The sequence below is a fragment of the Morus notabilis genome, unplaced genomic scaffold (genome assembly GCF_000414095.1).
Source record: "Morus notabilis unplaced genomic scaffold, ASM41409v2 Scaffold784, whole genome shotgun sequence".
NCBI lineage: Eukaryota > Viridiplantae > Streptophyta > Magnoliopsida > Rosales > Moraceae > Morus > Morus notabilis.
The window spans coordinates 303,539-321,173 of NW_010368042.1; the positions used below are offsets into that span (position 1 = coordinate 303,539).

At 36.3% G+C, this 17,635-nt stretch overlaps 4 protein-coding genes across 4 annotated transcripts; 3 read left to right on the forward strand and 1 right to left on the reverse strand.

The window, feature by feature from the left end:
- The first annotated feature begins 520 nt into the window (after nt 1-520).
- LOC21394092 (actin-related protein 2) lies at nt 521-5,221 on the forward strand. The gene is made up of 15 exons (XM_010114100.2): nt 521-653; nt 829-939; nt 1,056-1,190; nt 1,554-1,625; nt 1,763-1,841; nt 2,086-2,135; nt 2,252-2,355; nt 2,507-2,575; nt 2,659-2,722; nt 3,077-3,145; nt 3,511-3,594; nt 3,777-3,835; nt 4,239-4,305; nt 4,485-4,568; nt 4,710-5,221. The coding sequence occupies exons 1-15, from the start codon at nt 612-614 to the stop codon at nt 4,788-4,790; spliced, it is 1,170 nt and encodes a 389-aa protein (XP_010112402.1). The 5' UTR covers nt 521-611; the 3' UTR covers nt 4,791-5,221.
- Nucleotides 5,198-8,680, reverse strand: LOC21394093 (nitronate monooxygenase). Its single transcript, XM_010114101.2, has 6 exons — nt 8,357-8,680; nt 7,826-8,038; nt 7,445-7,540; nt 6,683-6,828; nt 6,079-6,298; nt 5,198-5,846 (listed from the first exon to the last, which is right to left on the reverse strand). Exons 1-6 carry the CDS (start codon nt 8,489-8,491, stop codon nt 5,658-5,660), a joined length of 999 nt encoding a protein of 332 aa, XP_010112403.1. The 5' UTR covers nt 8,492-8,680; the 3' UTR covers nt 5,198-5,657.
- A 2,984-nt stretch (nt 8,681-11,664) lies between these two features.
- LOC21394094 (omega-hydroxypalmitate O-feruloyl transferase) lies at nt 11,665-13,274 on the forward strand. Its single transcript, XM_024176060.1, has 3 exons — nt 11,665-11,691; nt 11,852-12,319; nt 12,417-13,274. Exons 1-3 carry the CDS (start codon nt 11,689-11,691, stop codon nt 13,272-13,274), a joined length of 1,329 nt encoding a protein of 442 aa, XP_024031828.1. The 5' UTR covers nt 11,665-11,688.
- Nucleotides 13,275-15,670: 2,396 nt separating this feature from the next.
- On the forward strand, nt 15,671-17,635 carry LOC21394095 (pumilio homolog 12). Its single transcript, XM_010114103.1, has 6 exons — nt 15,671-15,821; nt 15,959-16,475; nt 16,579-16,747; nt 16,850-17,013; nt 17,124-17,376; nt 17,501-17,635. The coding sequence occupies exons 1-6, from the start codon at nt 15,671-15,673 to the stop codon at nt 17,633-17,635; spliced, it is 1,389 nt and encodes a 462-aa protein (XP_010112405.1).

A 17,635-nucleotide genomic window follows, 5' to 3' on the forward strand; every position in this document is an offset into this window, starting at 1 on the left:
TGGTCTAGTTGCCCAATTTAGCCCAACGGTGTTTTACTTAAACGACATTAAAAGTGAGGTCGTTAAGTCGATGCGTTTATTTATTTATTTGTTATACTTTTTTAAACCTTTCTTCTTCGATTATTGAACATATACTCTTTTTTTTTCTTCCAAAGAAAAAAAGAAGAAAAAATTAACATTCTAAAAAAAGAGCCAGGGTAACGTAGATTAGTATATAGTAATTTAATTTACAAATTGCTTATTTACTTACTTTGTAAAGTAAGTTAAATTCTGTTTTATTGCATCTTTTTATTATTATTATTGTTTCATTGCATCTTTTTTCTTTAATGCATATATATATATATATATATATCTATCTTTTTTTAAAAAAAGATTAATATTTCATTGCGTCGTATGATCTATCAGAATCTAAAGGATGGATCCGATTGTCAAGTTTTTTAACTTTAAGACTAAAATGTTAAATTGAAATAGCATAAAGGGTAGAAGTCGTAAGAAGTCATTATTCATTCCTGCACTTTTACGCTCTTCTGGTTGAAGAGAATTCGTATGCTCTGGCATCATTGTTGATCGAGGACAGAATCCAGAAGAAGAAGAAGAAACAAAAGCTCAGTATGGACAACCGAAACGTCGTCGTCTGCGACAATGGCACCGGGGTACTCCCAATTTAATCTCTCATTCTTCTTCCCGATCCCATTCTTCCTCTTCTACAAATTTGTCAGCAATTCCTTTTATTTTCATCACTTTTTAGATCTTCGTCAGAAGTTTCTACACAAATCCTCGAAAAAATAAGCATTTTTTCTCATATTTTTCAGTTTAATTTACTTGCAGTATGTGAAATGTGGGTTTGCCGGCGAGAATTTTCCGACGTCGGTGTTTCCGTGCGTGGTGGGAAGGCCCTTGCTTCGCTACGAGGAATCACTCATCGAACAAGAGCTCAAGGTTGGTGATTGATTAAAAGTTTGCTCATTTATGAATTTCATTTGTTGAATTTTGCATTGCCATTGAGGAATTTTGGATTTTTGATTGATCTTAAGGTTTGTTTCTGTGTGATTTAGGATACTGTAGTTGGAGAAGCTTGCGCGGAATTCAGACATCAGCTGGATATCTCTTACCCTGTTAACAACGGTATCGTGCAAAACTGGGATGATATGGGTCATGTTTGGGACCATGCCTTTTTCAATGAACTCAAAGTAACTCTCTATAATCACTTTTCTTTTTTAATCTTTTCGGAAAATTTCAGATTTTTTTCTCGGAGTTAAAGTGGAATGAATGTTCGACCTTAGATTCTCAGCAATTTTAAAAATGTTAGTGTTGTCTTGAAGAAAATAGACTAGCAATGGTAAACTTGAAATTTCACTTGATTATATGATGATAGGAGGCATTTTAAAGGGACTCGCGATCTCACGGGATTCTTTTTCAATCCCTGAGAATGTAAGGTTGAACATCACATTTCACTTGAATTCATGGGCGGATTTTGTACTCTTTTCTTTCATTTTTTTGGGGCTATAATTTTAGTGCATATTTGTAAGTCTTTAAACATGTTCTATCAACAGATAGATCCAACCGAGTGCAAGATTTTGCTCACGGACCCACCTCTTAATCCTTCAAAGAACCGTGAGAAAATGGTTTGTCTGGTTTTATTCTCATTTGTTTCTTCATAAGTTTTTCATGCTAATCTAATCAATACAGTGTTCGAAATGTTCAGACTAGGAAATATTTGAATTGTTATTATGGTTTACTGACCCTGAATCCAACCTTGCAGGTTGAGACAATGTTTGAGAAGTACAATTTTGCCGGTGTATTTATTCAAATCCAAGCCGTTTTGACATTGTATGCTCAAGGTGGTTATAAAGATGATTAAAGGTTAAATTATCATTTTATCTGTTTTTTTTTTCCTTGTGTTTTTTTGCTTCTTCAATGTCTTTTTTCACTTTTTTTGATGGTTTAAACCTTTAGTTGCCCTTTCATGGGCTTTAGAGCACTGCATCTTGAAGATAATGGAACTCATAGAAATGAAGAATGAAATCGTTTCTATAATGTGTCCTCCTTTCCTCATTTTCTTCGTTGTTTCTTGACTTCTCACAGGTTTGTTGACTGGGCTAGTGATTGACTCTGGTGATGGTGTAACTCATGTGGTAAACTTCAGAAGAAGATTTTCCATGCAATACTGTAGGAGAACTGTTATATTAATTTGTGTGGTGTTCTCACTATTTTAATATTTTATTATACCTCTTTTGCTTGACCTTCTCAGGTCCCCGTTGTTGATGGTTACTCATTCCCTCATCTTACAAAGCGAATGAATGTAGCTGGCCGACACATTACCTCTTATCTTGTTGATTTGCTCTCTCGGAGAGGGTGAGGACAAGCTGTTTATAATTCATCAGCAACTTTAATAACATTTTGGTTCTTTAAGTAAAACTTCTTGCACTCAGGAAACAACAGGGGCAGGATTTTAGAATTGTACTTCAAAATAAACAGCTTTTTTTGTCTCTTTTTTTTTTTGAAGGTACGCAATGAATAGGAATGCAGACTTTGAGACTGTTAGGGAAATTAAGGAGAAGCTCTGTTACATAAGGTGAAGAAATAAATCTCATCTATATCTCTTAAGTCTCTGATGATGCAAAATTTGTTGTAGTTCTCATTTCTATTTTTCTGTAGTTATGATTACAAGAGGGAGTACCAACTGGGTCTTGAGACCACCATCCTTGTAAAGAATTACACTGTAAGTGTTTCTTGTTTTATGAATGTTTGTTTTCTCGTTTCTAATTGCAGTACAAGATTCTTCAAGGAATTTGCTCAGCCGAATAGCATAGCAAATATATATATATATATATATATCTCAATAGGATAGGAAAAATTTGAGATAGCCGTAGGCACAATTTTATCCTCATTCCTGTCATTATCCTCTTTGTTGGTTATTTGTTGTGATGCTAGTAATTTTGCTGTAATTTTGCTCTTGATTTGAATTGATGAGTCTGGCCTCTAGATTTTGTTTCAGATTTTCTGTTTTCCTTTAAAGAGTAGCTTCTAATATTAGTTGCACATTTATTACATCTTACAATAACTTTTTTATCAGTTGCCAGATGGAAGGGTCATTAAAGTTGGCACTGAACGATTCCAGGCTCCCGAGGCTCTTTTCACCCCTGTAAGCTTGACTACTCTCTCTTTGTGTTTCCTTAGACTTGTTGCTCTACTCACTTTAATGGCTGACTGCTATGTTCTACTGATTGTAGCCTGCCTAAGTTGGTTTGAGGTCAACTAAATTGCTCTAAATATATAAAGAGTTGTAAGCCTATTATTAAAAAAAACCATCTTGTTAGTCTCCAATGTCGGCAATTATTATCACTTGGGAGTGAATTTAAACTTCTTTTGAAGGACGACTTTCTTTAAACTCGTACCACTGGTTTTTTAAATATTTGGTTGTATATGTGCTATAATTATCAGAGGATGCAAGTCATTACACTTGTTTTATAGGATTAAGGTTTCTTTAGCTCACAGCTCTTTCCATAGGAACTGATCGATGTCGAAGGTGATGGGATGGCTGACATGGTGTTTCGTTGCATTCAGGAAATGGATATTGACAACCGAATGATGGTAACAACTTTGCTTATGTTTTAGGTGGTTCATTTATAAAGAGAATGCAAGGGATTACAGTTCGTTTTATCCCCTTCTTCAGATCTACATAATTACTAGCATCTGTTAATATGATCTTAACTATACAGTTGTTTGGTCATGCCATCTAATTTTTTGAATTTCAATGAGATTTCTCTGTGCAGCTTTACCAGCATATAGTTCTAAGCGGAGGGAGCACAATGTATCCTGGTTTACCTAGTCGGTAATGTCGTGACCTCTCTTTGCACATCAAATAATGTCCAGTTTCAGTTTGCATGTGAATTGAATTCTAGAGGGGTATGAAATTCCTTTGTATTTTCCTAGCGCTGAAGTGAACGGGCAAACAAAAAATCTACCAAAAAAATAATTTTAAGTCTTATTTAAGTCGTTGAATTTTATATTTTGTTTTAATTTTAGATAGATAAAAATTATAATTTTGAATTTAATTAATGCAAAGGGTAAAAGCAACATTTTATGTTCAAAAAAGGGTTTTGGTACCAGAACGATATTTAAAAACAATAGGATTCCTTTATAATATTATGTTAAAAGATGGGGCATCAAAATGATAATAACCCTTCCAAGTGTTATCTGTGGTGTCTGATGGTTGGAATTTAACGTTTGTTCAGTTTGGAGAAAGAGATTCTGGATCGTTATCTTGACGTTGTTCTGAAGGGTAACAAAGATGGATTGAAGGTAAATCGCATGTTCTAGATTATGAGTAGCTACTTAATAGATAAGTTATTAATTGCCATAATTCTAATTACAGAAAGAGATTTAGAGAAAAGTAGCTAAAGCGTCAGAAATCAATAGCAAAGAATAGCTTAAAGTTTTCTTGTTCTTCCATTATTGAACTAATTTGCAGTATGTAACAGAAATTGCGGCTACGCATTGAAGATCCGCCACGAAGAAAACACATGGTGTATTTAGGCGGTGCAGTCCTTGCAGGAATTATGAAGGTACATGTCATTACTCATTCTCTCTCCAGCTTTAAGGCTCAATTTTTAGGGTCTCTTATTTATTTATTTATTTTAAAGCTGAGCTTTCTGTTCTGTCTTTGAAAGTTGATAAAACTTGAATAGCGTGAATGACACATGCAGGATGCTCCTGAGTTTTGGATTAGCAGAGAAGACTATCAAGAAGAAGGAATTAATTGTCTAAGCAAGTGTGGCCAGGCATGACATCCCTTTGAGGTCAGTTGTTTTGGGTACTTGGAATAGAGTCAGTTTCAAGCATACGTATAAAGGGCCAAGATATCAAGATATGAGGCTGTGTTTGAGTAGCTTTTGAAAGGACTCCTGTGAAACCATCATGAATACATCTCTGTGAAGCCGTCTGCGAGCCTAATGGGGAAGAGTTTGGTGGTCTGATGAGAACAAACAGAAGTGCAATCACAAGAGCTGTAATATTAAACTATAGATTGTTGCGTGTTTCATTGACATTATAATGCTCATACTCAAGGTTTCCACTTTTAGCTTGATTCCTACTGGCTTTATTTTTATTTGGATTCTGTAATGAGTATAAATACATGTAAACACAGATTGACGTTGTGAAGTTCGCTGAAACACTAAGGACGCTTTTATAAGAGTGACGGTGAAGGAGTGAGTACTCCCTTGTGTGGTCTAAAACGTGCAAAAGATTGTACTAAATTACATTACAAGGTATTATAGTTCGATCCATAATACATAATTTTTTGAAGAATGAGTTATGCTCATCCTTTCAAATGCTCTGATGCAGAGAAACATGAGAACATGTACAAACACGTTGAGAGGAAAACATGCTTTTTGGGAAAGACCGGTATTTTCTGCTTATCAGTCGTCGGATCTGTATTAAATCTGGTCAAAAGTCAAATCAAATTGAAAAAATAATACAGATCCAACGGCTGCTAAGCAAAGAAAACCGGTGTTTCTAAAGTACATGGAACACCAGAGAAATTCATGATTTATAATTAACATGTTATGTATCAAATTTATTAGGGTTGCAAAAGACAAACTTTTATTAGCAGTGTATTATCCTTCATTTGGGAACTTAAGTAACTGGATCATAACTTATATCTCACTGAACTTCTGTTGGATCAGAACTAGAGCACCTTCAACTAGTCTCTTTACCACTTCACCGGCAGGTAAAATTTCCTTGATCAGACCTACACCTTCGCCAGCATACATTGCCATGCTTTCTATGTCACCTGTTGTTGTCACATTTGGAACAGTACCTGCAAAGCGGTGAATTTCTTTTTCCTGACGGAGAAGAATATGAAATCAAATAAGGATTGAGCTTTAAGTTCATAAAAGAAAAAGAAAAAAAAAACTTTTAATGATTACTGATTAGTGCATAAAAATTAAGACTGGATAACATGGATAATGGAAACAAAAAATCAAAAGGACTACCACATTCATCATCAAGAGTGGATGATAAAGTACCACATTCATCATCAAAAGTGGATGATAAAGTTAAGTATAGACTCTTTACCTTGCCATGTATTGTTGATTGACCAATGACAGGTTGATTTGTTTCATTCTCATGAGCAGAAAGAGATTTCCACTCATTGAAGAATGGTGTTTGAAGGACACGATGCGGTGCATTTGGCCACCTTGCTCGCCCAAATATGTCGGTATACTCTGTCCTCTCAAATTCAATCAACTTCTTCTTGTATATAGGATGAGCATAACTTTCCTCTGTTGCAAGAAACCTGAAATACGTTCCGTATATCACAACTTAAAAATTCTAAAACATGTAAGACTTGGCTGGGGAAAAGGTATAACTAAATTTCACATCGGCAGAAAATATCTCGTGGACTCAGAGTAAGCAAAATCAAATTAACTTGAAACTATGTTTGATGTGATAAAAATAAGAGTATTGGCCTTACTTGCCAAGTGTGATTGTTCCCCCCCCCCCCCCCCCCTTAAAATATTTTACTTTTCTCTAACTTGCTACAAATGTGGAGGCAAAACTATGTCATGACTGTTTGAATGCATGACACAGCTTGCATAGCAGCATACTGTAATCAGATTGCTCAAATAAACCCTTTTTTTTATTATTATTTTTTTTTAAGTACAAAGAAGGCATTTCAAACCTGGTGCCTAGACACACGCCTTTAGCTCCAAGTGCTAAGGCAGCAACATAACCGCGAGCATCCACAATGCCTCCAGCAGCAATAACAGGTATATCTTGATCTCCAACAAGATCAACTACCCTTGGCAACAATGGAAACAGAGCCTCCTGTTGCAATGCAATAACAAATGCGAGTTGTTAATACATTCTGTATTGTCGCCAAACAGACCGATTATGAATGGTTGGTTTATCCTAAAATTTGTTTATGCCTAACATAGATCAGTGTTACATATATATTTGTAGAGATGGAATTCATCATCACAAATGACCTTGTGCGTCTTCAATTAGAATCAAGAGGAGTTTAAGAAGTTCCAATACTATAACTGATGTTAGAAAGGCTCTATTATCCCTCAACTAGACCTGATCAGTAGAAGGATAACCAAAGACGAGAATACATAGCACATAATAACTAAATGATATCTATCGTCTTGTTTTTTGTTCATCATCAAGAGGAATTGTAACCAACAAAACATTCAGTAATAAGTTTCCAAACAAAAGCTCGATAATAGATTTGCATTTTTTGGTTGTTGATTTCTTGACCTAGGCTGGACATTCACTTCAGTGGTCACCTATCTTTGCAAAATTTGATGCGCCAACGGAAGAAGTATGAAGCAACAATATTATGCAATGAATTTTTAGCAACAAAGGATTGTAGTAGCTTTGCTAGAACAAGGAGAGAGATTTTTTTAAGGTATTTGAACTGAAAAAAGAATTGTACTTGTACCTTACTAATCACGTGTCCGCCTGCTTCGCGTCCTTGGACAATAACTGCATCTACTCCCGCTTCTATTGCTTTCTTTGCCTCCTCAATACTCCCAACCTGCAATACAAACAAAATCCATTATAGACTTTATAATAAACCATATAGTTCTTAGTCCAAGTTTATTGCAGTTACATGCTTTAGTATATATGACTAAGTGTCTCTTTATACAAACATACTTGAAAGCTTGTTTGACATTCCTTTCTGGGCCTAAAAGTTGGTTTCTGAAAGTGTTTGGATGACTTCCTAGTAGAGCTTTGACCATCCACAGAATAGCTTGTGGTTTTCTAAGAAATTAGCTCTTCTTAAAAGACAGAATCAGAAACTATGCGTAAAGCGACTCACTTGAGGAACAACTTTAACCCCCGCTCGATGAGCTTCCACAACGAGATCCTGAGAACAGTCACCCCAGTAAACCTGCAAAACTGCAACCTTCTCCTCCAATATGGCTTTCACATTTTCCTCATGGGGAAACGCCAGAACAACACCAACACCAAATGGTTTGTCTGTTAAGCTTCTTGTCCTTCTTATTAGCTCCTTTAAGTAATCAGGTGATTCCTGGTGGCATAAATTAGAAAATAAATAAATAAAACTCTGCTTAACGTACAAATTCAGTTTCGATTGTGTAATCTTCTGAGGATAGTAAACATTTGTTAACTAGTTTTTCTTATATCAATACTTATTCCCTACTAAAATTTCTTTACTATGCTATATTTCATGCCATAATGCTCTATTGATAGTATGTTGAGTAAACTATAGATTCACATAACTAAATCATACTAAAGATACTCTTGAGAATGCAAATCAAATAGATGGTTTTTATTATTATTATTTTCATTTGCATCAAAATGAAAAAGAATCAGCAAATAGAATTACCCAGTCAGGAGCTCTGAGGAGACCAAGGCCACCGGCATTGGCAACAGCAGCAACAAGCTCTGGACCAGAAATATCAGGTCCCAATGGTGCTTGTACTATTCCATACTCAAACCCCAGAATTCCTCTCAATCCCATCTTTTGTTTCTCTCCCTCTAACCCAAACTAAAGTGGGGTTTCGGTGCCAAGCCAGTTAATTGTTATATACGTGTTTGGATTGGCAAAATACGTGTTTGGATTTGTTTTTGCCATTATGGGTGTTTGGTCATCACGAAGCTCAACTTTGTCGGATGCTTTTATTTATTATTATTATTCTGTAGAAGTTGGTGATTGACGTACGAGTGGACGTCTTTGCTTTCTAACTTAATTATAGGGAAAGAAATGGTTTTGCAAATTTTGTTAAAAGTATTATTAAGGAGACGTAATGCATTTCTCTTAACTTAGATCGGGTCAAACTCGAATAAAGCTAAAAACAAAAAAATATGCAGAAGTAACATAATATGATAAGATAAGATTGACGGCTCAAAATAAAATCCCTCTTCGAACGCCGCATCATCTGTAAAAGAAAGAGGTAATTCGCCACTAGTTAAAAATTTAGTTAGTGCCTCACGAGCACATTATGCATCGTATGTAAAATTTTACAACCTTTGTGATATGAGTGATAGTGTTTGTTGGCGGGAGTCCACACTCTCACATTAATGCAACGGTAGACATACTTTCCAATGTCTATCCAGATGACCAGTACCCCCACTTTTTTTATTAGAAAAATGCTTTTTACAATACTTACATACCGTATGAATTTTCATTTCACCTGTTTTTGGATTTGGTCGGAGCTCTGTGAAATGCTGTCATGCAGGAGAAGTACACGGTCTTTTTCCTCTGTTGCGTTCTCCAACTTCCTCGTTGAAGCATTATCAACCGGAGCATTTTCCGGTTCAGTGGGGGTGGGGTTATGAGCCATCATTTCATCCACAAAAAATGGCTCAAGACCAAGCTCAAGGAGAGCAGTGAAATCAGGAAAGTTTAATGCGACTATTTTCTGAAAATTAATTGAACTTAAACTTTGTAAACGAAAGAGCAAGAAAATGTGTGATCGCGAGAGAAAAGTTTAGAATCAAAATCAAAGAGACAATATGAGAGATAAATTGATAGTGAGATGAGAAGTTGAGAGTAAATTATTGTGTGAGATTTATGATGAAATTAAGGGGTATTTATATGAAATTTTAGGGGCTTGTTTTAGATTGTGACCATTGGACCTGCAAAGGGCCCAACGGTCACAATCCTCAAGGGCTATAAGGCTTTTTGGCGGGACATTTCGTGGGCCGAACAAGGGCTGAATCCGGGCTTGGGCCGAATTGGGCTTGGGTCGGGCCGCGAGCCTTCACGGGCTACGGCCGGGCTTGGGCCGCGGGTTGAGAAGCCTTAGCCCATCAAACATGTTGGGCCGGCACGGCCCGTAACAGTATCATACCAGGCCGTGCCGAATCCGACACTATTACGGACTGAGCCGTGCCGTCCATAGACAGCTCGGTTCATTTGACACCTCTATTCATCGCACACCATTTTAGTGTGAAAAAGCAGGATTGACGTTAGAGATATTGTCCAACTATACACTATTTTTGCACGTCATTTTGGAGTGAACTGTGTGGGGTGGACAGTAGAAACGCAAATATGCATTTCCACTATCACTCAACACCAAATTTGGCGCCCTTATAATTTTTTTAACTTTATTTTTTTTCTCTTTTAATTTACAAAAAGGAATATACACGGAATATTTTTTTTAGGGGTAAAAATAGTGTAATGGGTTGGAGTTGGAGATATATTTACAATTTGAAGTAAAAGCTATACCATTTTAGTGTTATGAGTTATGGATGGTCCTAACTGATCTAATCAGTACTCACAGCTGAAATACTAAAGACACATCTAATACATATTGGAGTGGAAATACAATTCTCTTTCTTTTCTTTTTCTTCATTTTTTTAATCTTAAAAAAAAAAAAACTTTAATGGGACCAAGTCGTCTATTACAAGGAGTAAAGCGGTGAACCATCACATGCATGATCCGGTAAAAGATACACCAAATACGCATGAATGACACAAGTGTAGATATAAGATCATTAAATCTCACACATATGTTCGAAATTATGAAAAAATTTCACAGAGAATGTGTATTGTCAATGCCCATGTTGGACAAATTTGTTTTTCTTATGCGCAAAAATTGTATTTGACTGGCATTGACTTGAATTTGTGAGATGTAAACAAGCAATGAAATATATTATATTGGAGATTGATGAGTAAGCCAATTATTTTTGGAGACCAACCACACCAAAATGGCATATATATATATATATACACACAGACACATATAGATATAGACCTCCAATATTCTATTTGTCTGGTAAATTAGGTCCTAATGCCAATGGCCTAACCCCATCCATATACATATGCCAATGACCAATTCAATAGTACCAAATGTGTCCTCAAACAAATCTTAACCGAGAAATCTATTTTACTATCATTATTTTCTTGTTTTACACTGCCATGATTCATCACGAATGTGTCAGGCACAACCACCCATCCAATTCACATTAATATTTATTGTCCAAAAGAGGAAATTTGACCATTGAGCTTAAAATTAGCCTGACCACTTTTCGCTTTCTATAAATATGTAATCTACTAACTCCACTGAAAAAAAAAAAGGAACAAAGAAAAAAAAGAACACTTCATTTGACAGAGTCTAATAAGCTTCCAGTTTCAGTACAATTCATGTGTTCCTGATCATTACTGCTATTTGGTTAAAGCAGATTCCTTTTGAACTGTTTCTGATTATCACTATTCTCTTTACATCACATTCCTCACATGGTATGATTTCTCCTAGGAACACATATATATATGTGTGTGTATATATAAGGAGAATGAATTAACTTTCATTTTAATACAGAGCCACATTCTTTACCACATTGCTTATTTGTCTGCTGTGTTTGACATTTGTCTTTTGGTATTTATATTCTGCTCTAGGGTGTGGAGTTCGGAGAATCTGCTGTCATGGAGAAATCAAACAGCAATGTGTTTGAGCTGATAGTTAAGAGAAGAGAGCCAACTCTGGTTTGAATTAGCCTGACCACTTTTCGCTTTCTATAAATATGTAATCTACTAACTCCACTGAAAAAAAAAAAGGAACAAAGAAAAAAAAGAACACTTCATTTGACAGAGTCTAATAAGCTTCCAGTTTCAGTACAATTCATGTGTTCCTGATCATTACTGCTATTTGGTTAAAGCAGATTCCTTTTGAACTGTTTCTGATTATCACTATTCTCTTTACATCACATTCCTCACATGGTATGATTTCTCCTAGGAACACATATATATATATATGTGTGTGTATATATAAGGAGAATGAATTAACTTTCATTTTAATACAGAGCCACATTCTTTACCACATTGCTTATTTGTCTGCTGTGTTTGACATTTGTCTTTTGGTATTTATATTCTGCTCTAGGGTGTGGAGTTCGGAGAATCTGCTGTCATGGAGAAATCAAACAGCAATGTGTTTGAGCTGATAGTTAAGAGAAGAGAGCCAACTCTGGTTTGCCCGGCAGAGGAAACCGAAAAGGGTCTCTACTTTCTGTCAAACCTGGACCAGAACATCGCGGTGATTGTTCGAACAATCTATGGATTCAAGTCGGAGGAGAAAGGAAATGACAAGGCAGGGGAAGTGATCAGGAATGCCTTGGAGAAACTTCTTGTCTACTATTACCCTCTCGCGGGGCGGCTAACAATCAGCTCGGAGGGAAAACTCATCGTAAACTGCAGCAGAGAAGGCGTTGTTTTCGTCGAGGCTGAAGCAGATTGTGTGATGGAGGAGATTGGAGATCTGACAAAGCCTGATTCGGAGACTCTTGGGAAGCTGGTCTATGATGTTCCTGGTGCAAAGAACATACTAGAAATGCCTCCTTTGGTTGCTCAGGTTTGTATTTGTTCATGTGTTCTAGTATCAAACTATGAAGCATTTTAAAATTATTGGAGGAAATTTAAGTTAGCTTCTTGAAATTGTTATTTTTCAGGTGACTAAATTAAAATGTGGAGGCTTTGTGCTTGGTCTGTGCCTAAACCATTGCATGGTTGATGGAATTGGTGCTATGGAATTTGTTAACTCATGGGGTGAGACTGCCAGGGGAATACCCTTAACTGCCCCTCCTTTTCTTGATAGGACCATTCTCAAGTCACGGGTCCCTTCTCGGATTGAATACCTACATCGTGAATTCTCCGAGATTAAAGACGTTTCTTCCACCAACAAGCTCTATGAGGATAAAATGCTCTACAAATCCTTCTGTTTTGACCCTGAGATGCTTGAAAAGCTAAAGATGAAAGCTAAGGAAAATGGAGCTCTAGAAAAATGTACTACATTCGAAGCACTCTCAGCGTTTGTGTGGAGAGGCCGAACCAAGGCGCTGAGAATGTTGCCAGAGCAAGAGACAAAGCTCCTATTTGCTGTTGATGGAAGGCCTAAGTTTATCCCACCACTTCCAAAAGGGTACTTTGGCAATGGCATAGTACTAACAAATTCAATTTGCCAAGCCGGCGAGCTCATGGAGAAGCCCTTGTCCTTTGCAGTTAGGCTAGTCCAAGAAGCCATTAACATAGTAAACGACAGGTATATGAGATCAGCCATAGATTACTTTGAAGTCACAAGAGCTAGGCCTTCTTTGGCTTCAACTCTTTTGATCACTACTTGGTCTAGGCTGTCGTTTCATAAAACGGATTTCGGATGGGGAGAGCCGGTTTTATCAGGTCCAGTGGCACTGCCAGAGAAGGAGGTGATATTATTCCTCTCTCATGGGAAAGAGAGAAATGGCATAAATGTGTTATTGGGTCTGCCAGCTCCAGCCATGAAAATGTTCCAACAACTTATGCATATCTAACTTTCCATATCTTATGTAACTTCTTTTATTCCAAGTTGCTATGAGTTTCGGATTGTTCATCTAGGCTAGTGAAGGATAAAGTGTAATAGGTATTAAGTAATTAGTGTGTTTGGCGAAAATAGTCCATAGTGTATTTCTCTTCTCGCTCTCTCGTCCATTTAAATGATAGTTGTTTCAAGAAGAACTATATGAGCTTATGGGCATTATTGTTGATCTTTCTTTGCCTAATTTTATTTCATTTCACTTCTTTTGTCTTTGTTGGTACCGGTTGAGTCTTATATCACGTTTATTATAAATTTGTAGCATGAATAAAAGGAAAAAATAGAAAAACACAAGAGAATTGATATTGCGGTTCGGTAACTACCCATTCTGTGGGACTACGCTAAGATGATAAACAATTCACTAAAAACTCAATTTGCAACTCTACAAGGACTCAGACTCCTCAAGACTTCCTCTTAATAGAAGACGCCTATAAACCAACAATGCACATAAGTTGACATTTTCCAAATCAACACCCATTCTGTGAGACTACGCTCAGATAATAAACAATTCACTAAAAACTCAATTTGCAACTCTACAAGGACTCAGACTCCTCAAGATTCCCTCTTAATACAAGACGCCTATAAACCAACAATGCACATAAGTTGACATTTTCCAAATCAATCAAATACAACTAATTTGACACAGTTTCCCAATCATGTTTCCTGGATAATCTAAGTTTCCTCATAGCTTTCAATCAGCCACAAAATTTCCAAAACAGACTCTCAATTAAATCATCAATAGGAATCCGAAATCCTCATATCAAGCAAAAAGGAAACAATCCAAAATTCTCCAAGAGGAAACCTGCAGCAAAACTCAAAACAAAACATTCCCCAAATAATGTATTTGTTGTCAATCATCCCTTAATCAGTTCATCATCAAATCTCGCCCAAAATAATACCAACATAAAAAATTAATCAAAGCCGAATAAGGCAAATATCAAGACCAAAATCCCAACAATCTTCTTCTTTATGTCTCCAAGTTGTTTACCTTTTTCTGAATTTATAAGCAAGCAACCTCTGAACAAATTTATATTGATCTTCATTTAGCAAAACAAAAGTTAAAACCTTACAGACACCATTATACTGTGGTTACTGCTTTCTTGCTTGTCAGTGAACACAGCACAATTTCAGTTTTGTGTCGTTGTTGTAAATTTTTGTCGTTCACAAATGTGTTGGAATGATTTAGAAACGGGTCTTCTGGCCCGGCCTGACTACGAAACGAAAATGGGCAGGGCTGGACTACCAGAAAGAAATTGTGGCCCGACCTCACCCAATTATCCAGTGGGGTGCTACACAGGCCGGACCGTATCCTTGTGTAAATTTTTGTCGTTCACAAATGTGTTGGAATGATTTAGAAACGGGTCTTCTGGCCCGGCCTGACTACGAAACGAAAAAGGGCAGGGCTGGACTACCAGAAAGAAATTGTGGCCCGACCTCACCCAATTATCCAGTGGGGTGCTACACAGGCCGGACCGTATCCTTCGATTTTTTTTTTATCTTTCTGACGTTTTATAGTTCGTTGTCATTTAAGGCTGTCGTTTATTGTTACAGTCGTTTTTACTATGTTGTCCTTTCCTACATATTGTCCTTCCTCTGAGATGATATTTTTTTGTCGTTTCATTTAGGGTGTTGTCGTTTCAATAATTGACAAGGACCTTTCGCTCTCATTTAATGTCTGTCGCATCTTTTAATATGGTGTCGTTTCGCATTCAATAGACAAAAGGAAACTGAACTGCATTTCCTTGTAACAACTAACGAATGTAATTATTATAATTTTTTGTTATTGTAACCAATGTTCCGATGATTTCTCCAGAAATAAGTAATTATCTCTTTCTAAATTGTGATATTTTACTTTAATTTTATTTTTTTCCCTTACAGTTAGTAATCAGGATATTGATATTTTTGTTTTTTTGAACAAGAATGGTGAAACAAGGACTAAAGATTTCTTATCTCGCAAAGCACGATTATAGCGCCAACATTGGACTCGAATTAGCCAATTAGGATATATCATGAAGCCAATCTTTTTTTTTTTTTAACAGATTTCGGACCCAAGACTGGAAACAGTGTTTTACTAGGACTCTACTAATTCCATAATTGCCGCTCCTTTTTTTTTTCTCTCCTTTTTGCTGAATAATCATAATTCTACTTAGTTCACAACTCGATTCCCTTTCGATTTCGTATGAGTTTTCTCATCAGTATATATACATACCAAGCGTCGAACTACTGTTCATTAAATCTAGATATCCTAGTAGAGTTTACTACGCACTAATTTTCTCTAGCGATCACATTTATTCACTCTCTCTTGCTCTTCTTATTCTTTCTTTTACAATTTCTCATTCTCACTTAGTAGTTCACATGGAAAACTCAAATCCTTTCGCCAACGGGAACCACCAAGAACCATTAACTCCTGGTTCGTCTTCGGATCATTCTCTTGAAAACACGATTACGCTCAATCTTCAAAACCTTCGTGTGAGAACTGACAAGAATGACAACAATGATCAAGCTGGTGTGTTTTTTATTTATTTATTATTATTATTATTTTTTTATAAGATACGAGTTTTAGGCTAGTAGTCGTAATTAATATTTAATGTATATTTTTCTTGTGTAGTGTTTAACTTATGTTGTTTTGTTCCTTCTTTGTAGAATCTTCAACGAGGTCAAATACGAAGGGTCGCATAACTCATGCCCATGACAATAATCAGTCTCAGGTGAGAACAATAATTCATCAGAACATTATTGAGCATTGTGTTTTAGACGAGGAAATTTCTTCTCTTGACAAAAGAGGAAGCATTGTGTCACAGACGGGACCAAGTTATCAACCATCAGTACAGGACTTCGGAACTAAATTCTACCGGGCTTGGAGAGAAACAGATCCTATCGATTGTGCTGCTGAGCTAAATCAAAGGATCGCCAAACTGGCTTTGGATCCAGAGGGATCTGAGTATTTACAGACGACATTGATGCAAACCGATAAGCAGGAGACGGATGAGATATTTGGAGGCATTTTGGTTTACATTTATGACGTGATGAGTAATGAGCATGGAAGTCGTGTCTTTGCAAGGCTAATTGAACGTTGTGATGAATCTCAGCTGCAATTGATCGTATCAATAATAACTCTTCAGACTCAACCTTTCCTAAATTTGTTGTTCTCTATACATGGGTATTTTTCTTAGTCCATACTTTAATCCTCTTATTATTATTTTTATTTCTCTCTTTCAATCTGTAAATCAAAATTAACTCTGAACAATACATGTTTTATGCAGTGCAAACTCGGCTAAGAGACTGATCAAAGTGCTTGGGAAATCAGCCTCAGTTTCAGTTTCCAACATCATCTCAATTTTAGCAAGGCATTTCGCTTTCATGATGAACAATCGAATAGCATGCTTTGTTATACTCAAGTGTTTTGACAGTCTTAATGCTCATCAGAATCAGGTGAATATTATATTTTTATCTTTATATTACGCGAGCAATCTCTTTGATATGTAGTACATAGTTTTAATTTGTCAGCTTACTCGAGTTAAAAATGGATTGCAGATACTATATGAAGAGCTTGTAAGGAACTCCCTCACACTAGCAACACATGATAAGGGATGTATAGCATTAAACAAAAGCATAGAGTGCATCAAAGGCCTGCACAGAGATCGACTCCTCGACGTAATCTCTACTCATGCACTTTTCCTCTCTCAGGATCCTTCAGGGTATCTATTTATACATATATTTGATATTGTACTACTCTTTTTTCTGTTTAATTTTTAATATTATGTATAAATATTGTAGATTATAAACTAACTATGTCATGCGATTTCAGGAACTATGTTGTGCAACGTGTTCTGGGACTGCAACATCCCTTTTTCACAAACAAAATATGCTGGGCCTTAGTAGGCAACTTCGTTAATCTCTCTATGCAGAAATCTGCAAGCCACGTAGTCGAGAAATGCTTAAAAACGCCGTTTGGAATGGATCGCGTGCTGTCTGATTTGAATGCCTATGACAAGTTGTGGGAGGTTGCTAGTAACCGGTTCGGAAATTATGTCATCCAGAGAGCTCTTGAACTTGCCCAGGTGCATATATTATTATTATTATTATTTTGTTCAAACCTCATTTATATATAAGATTTAGTTAGATTACTCAATAGTTACTCTATCGATTTCTGACTCTTGATTGTTTTCCATCTTTAATTTTCAGAGCGCAAAGAGCCCATACTATGAAATGCTGGTGACGAAGCTCCGTCGGGATATGAAAAAATTGGAGAAAGGTTATGGGAGGAAAGTCTACAATTTGATCCTCAACAGTGATGTGAATCTAAATGCTAATCTCTGA

What these genes read in the sequence shown, in the direction of transcription:
- LOC21394092 (XM_010114100.2), top strand. Translation starts at nt 612, where the DNA reads ATGGACAACCGAAACGTCGTCGTCTGCGACAATGGCACCGGG. An exon ending in TCTGCGACAATGGCACCGGG is followed by an intron (nt 654 to 828) that starts GTACTCCCAATT and finishes ATTTACTTGCAG; the next exon opens with TATGTGAAATGTGGGTTTGC. An exon ending in CCGAGGCTCTTTTCACCCCT is followed by an intron (nt 3,146 to 3,510) that starts GTAAGCTTGACT and finishes CTCTTTCCATAG; the next exon opens with GAACTGATCGATGTCGAAGG.
- LOC21394093 (XM_010114101.2), bottom strand. Translation starts at nt 8,491, where the DNA reads ATGGGATTGAGAGGAATTCTGGGGTTTGAGTATGGAATAGTACAAGCA. An exon ending in TCCTCAGAGCTCCTGACTGG is followed by an intron (nt 8,039 to 8,356) that starts GTAATTCTATTT and finishes TTATGCCACCAG; the next exon opens with GAATCACCTGATTACTTAAA. An exon ending in GGGTTAAAGTTGTTCCTCAA is followed by an intron (nt 7,541 to 7,825) that starts GTGAGTCGCTTT and finishes TTTGTATTGCAG; the next exon opens with GTTGGGAGTATTGAGGAGGC.
- LOC21394094 (XM_024176060.1), top strand. An exon ending in TGCCTCCTTTGGTTGCTCAG is followed by an intron (nt 12,320 to 12,416) that starts GTTTGTATTTGT and finishes GTTATTTTTCAG; the next exon opens with GTGACTAAATTAAAATGTGG.
- LOC21394095 (XM_010114103.1), top strand. Translation starts at nt 15,671, where the DNA reads ATGGAAAACTCAAATCCTTTCGCCAACGGGAACCACCAAGAACCATTA. An exon ending in TTGTTGTTCTCTATACATGG is followed by an intron (nt 16,476 to 16,578) that starts GTATTTTTCTTA and finishes TGTTTTATGCAG; the next exon opens with TGCAAACTCGGCTAAGAGAC. An exon ending in CTCTCTCAGGATCCTTCAGG is followed by an intron (nt 17,014 to 17,123) that starts GTATCTATTTAT and finishes ATGCGATTTCAG; the next exon opens with GAACTATGTTGTGCAACGTG.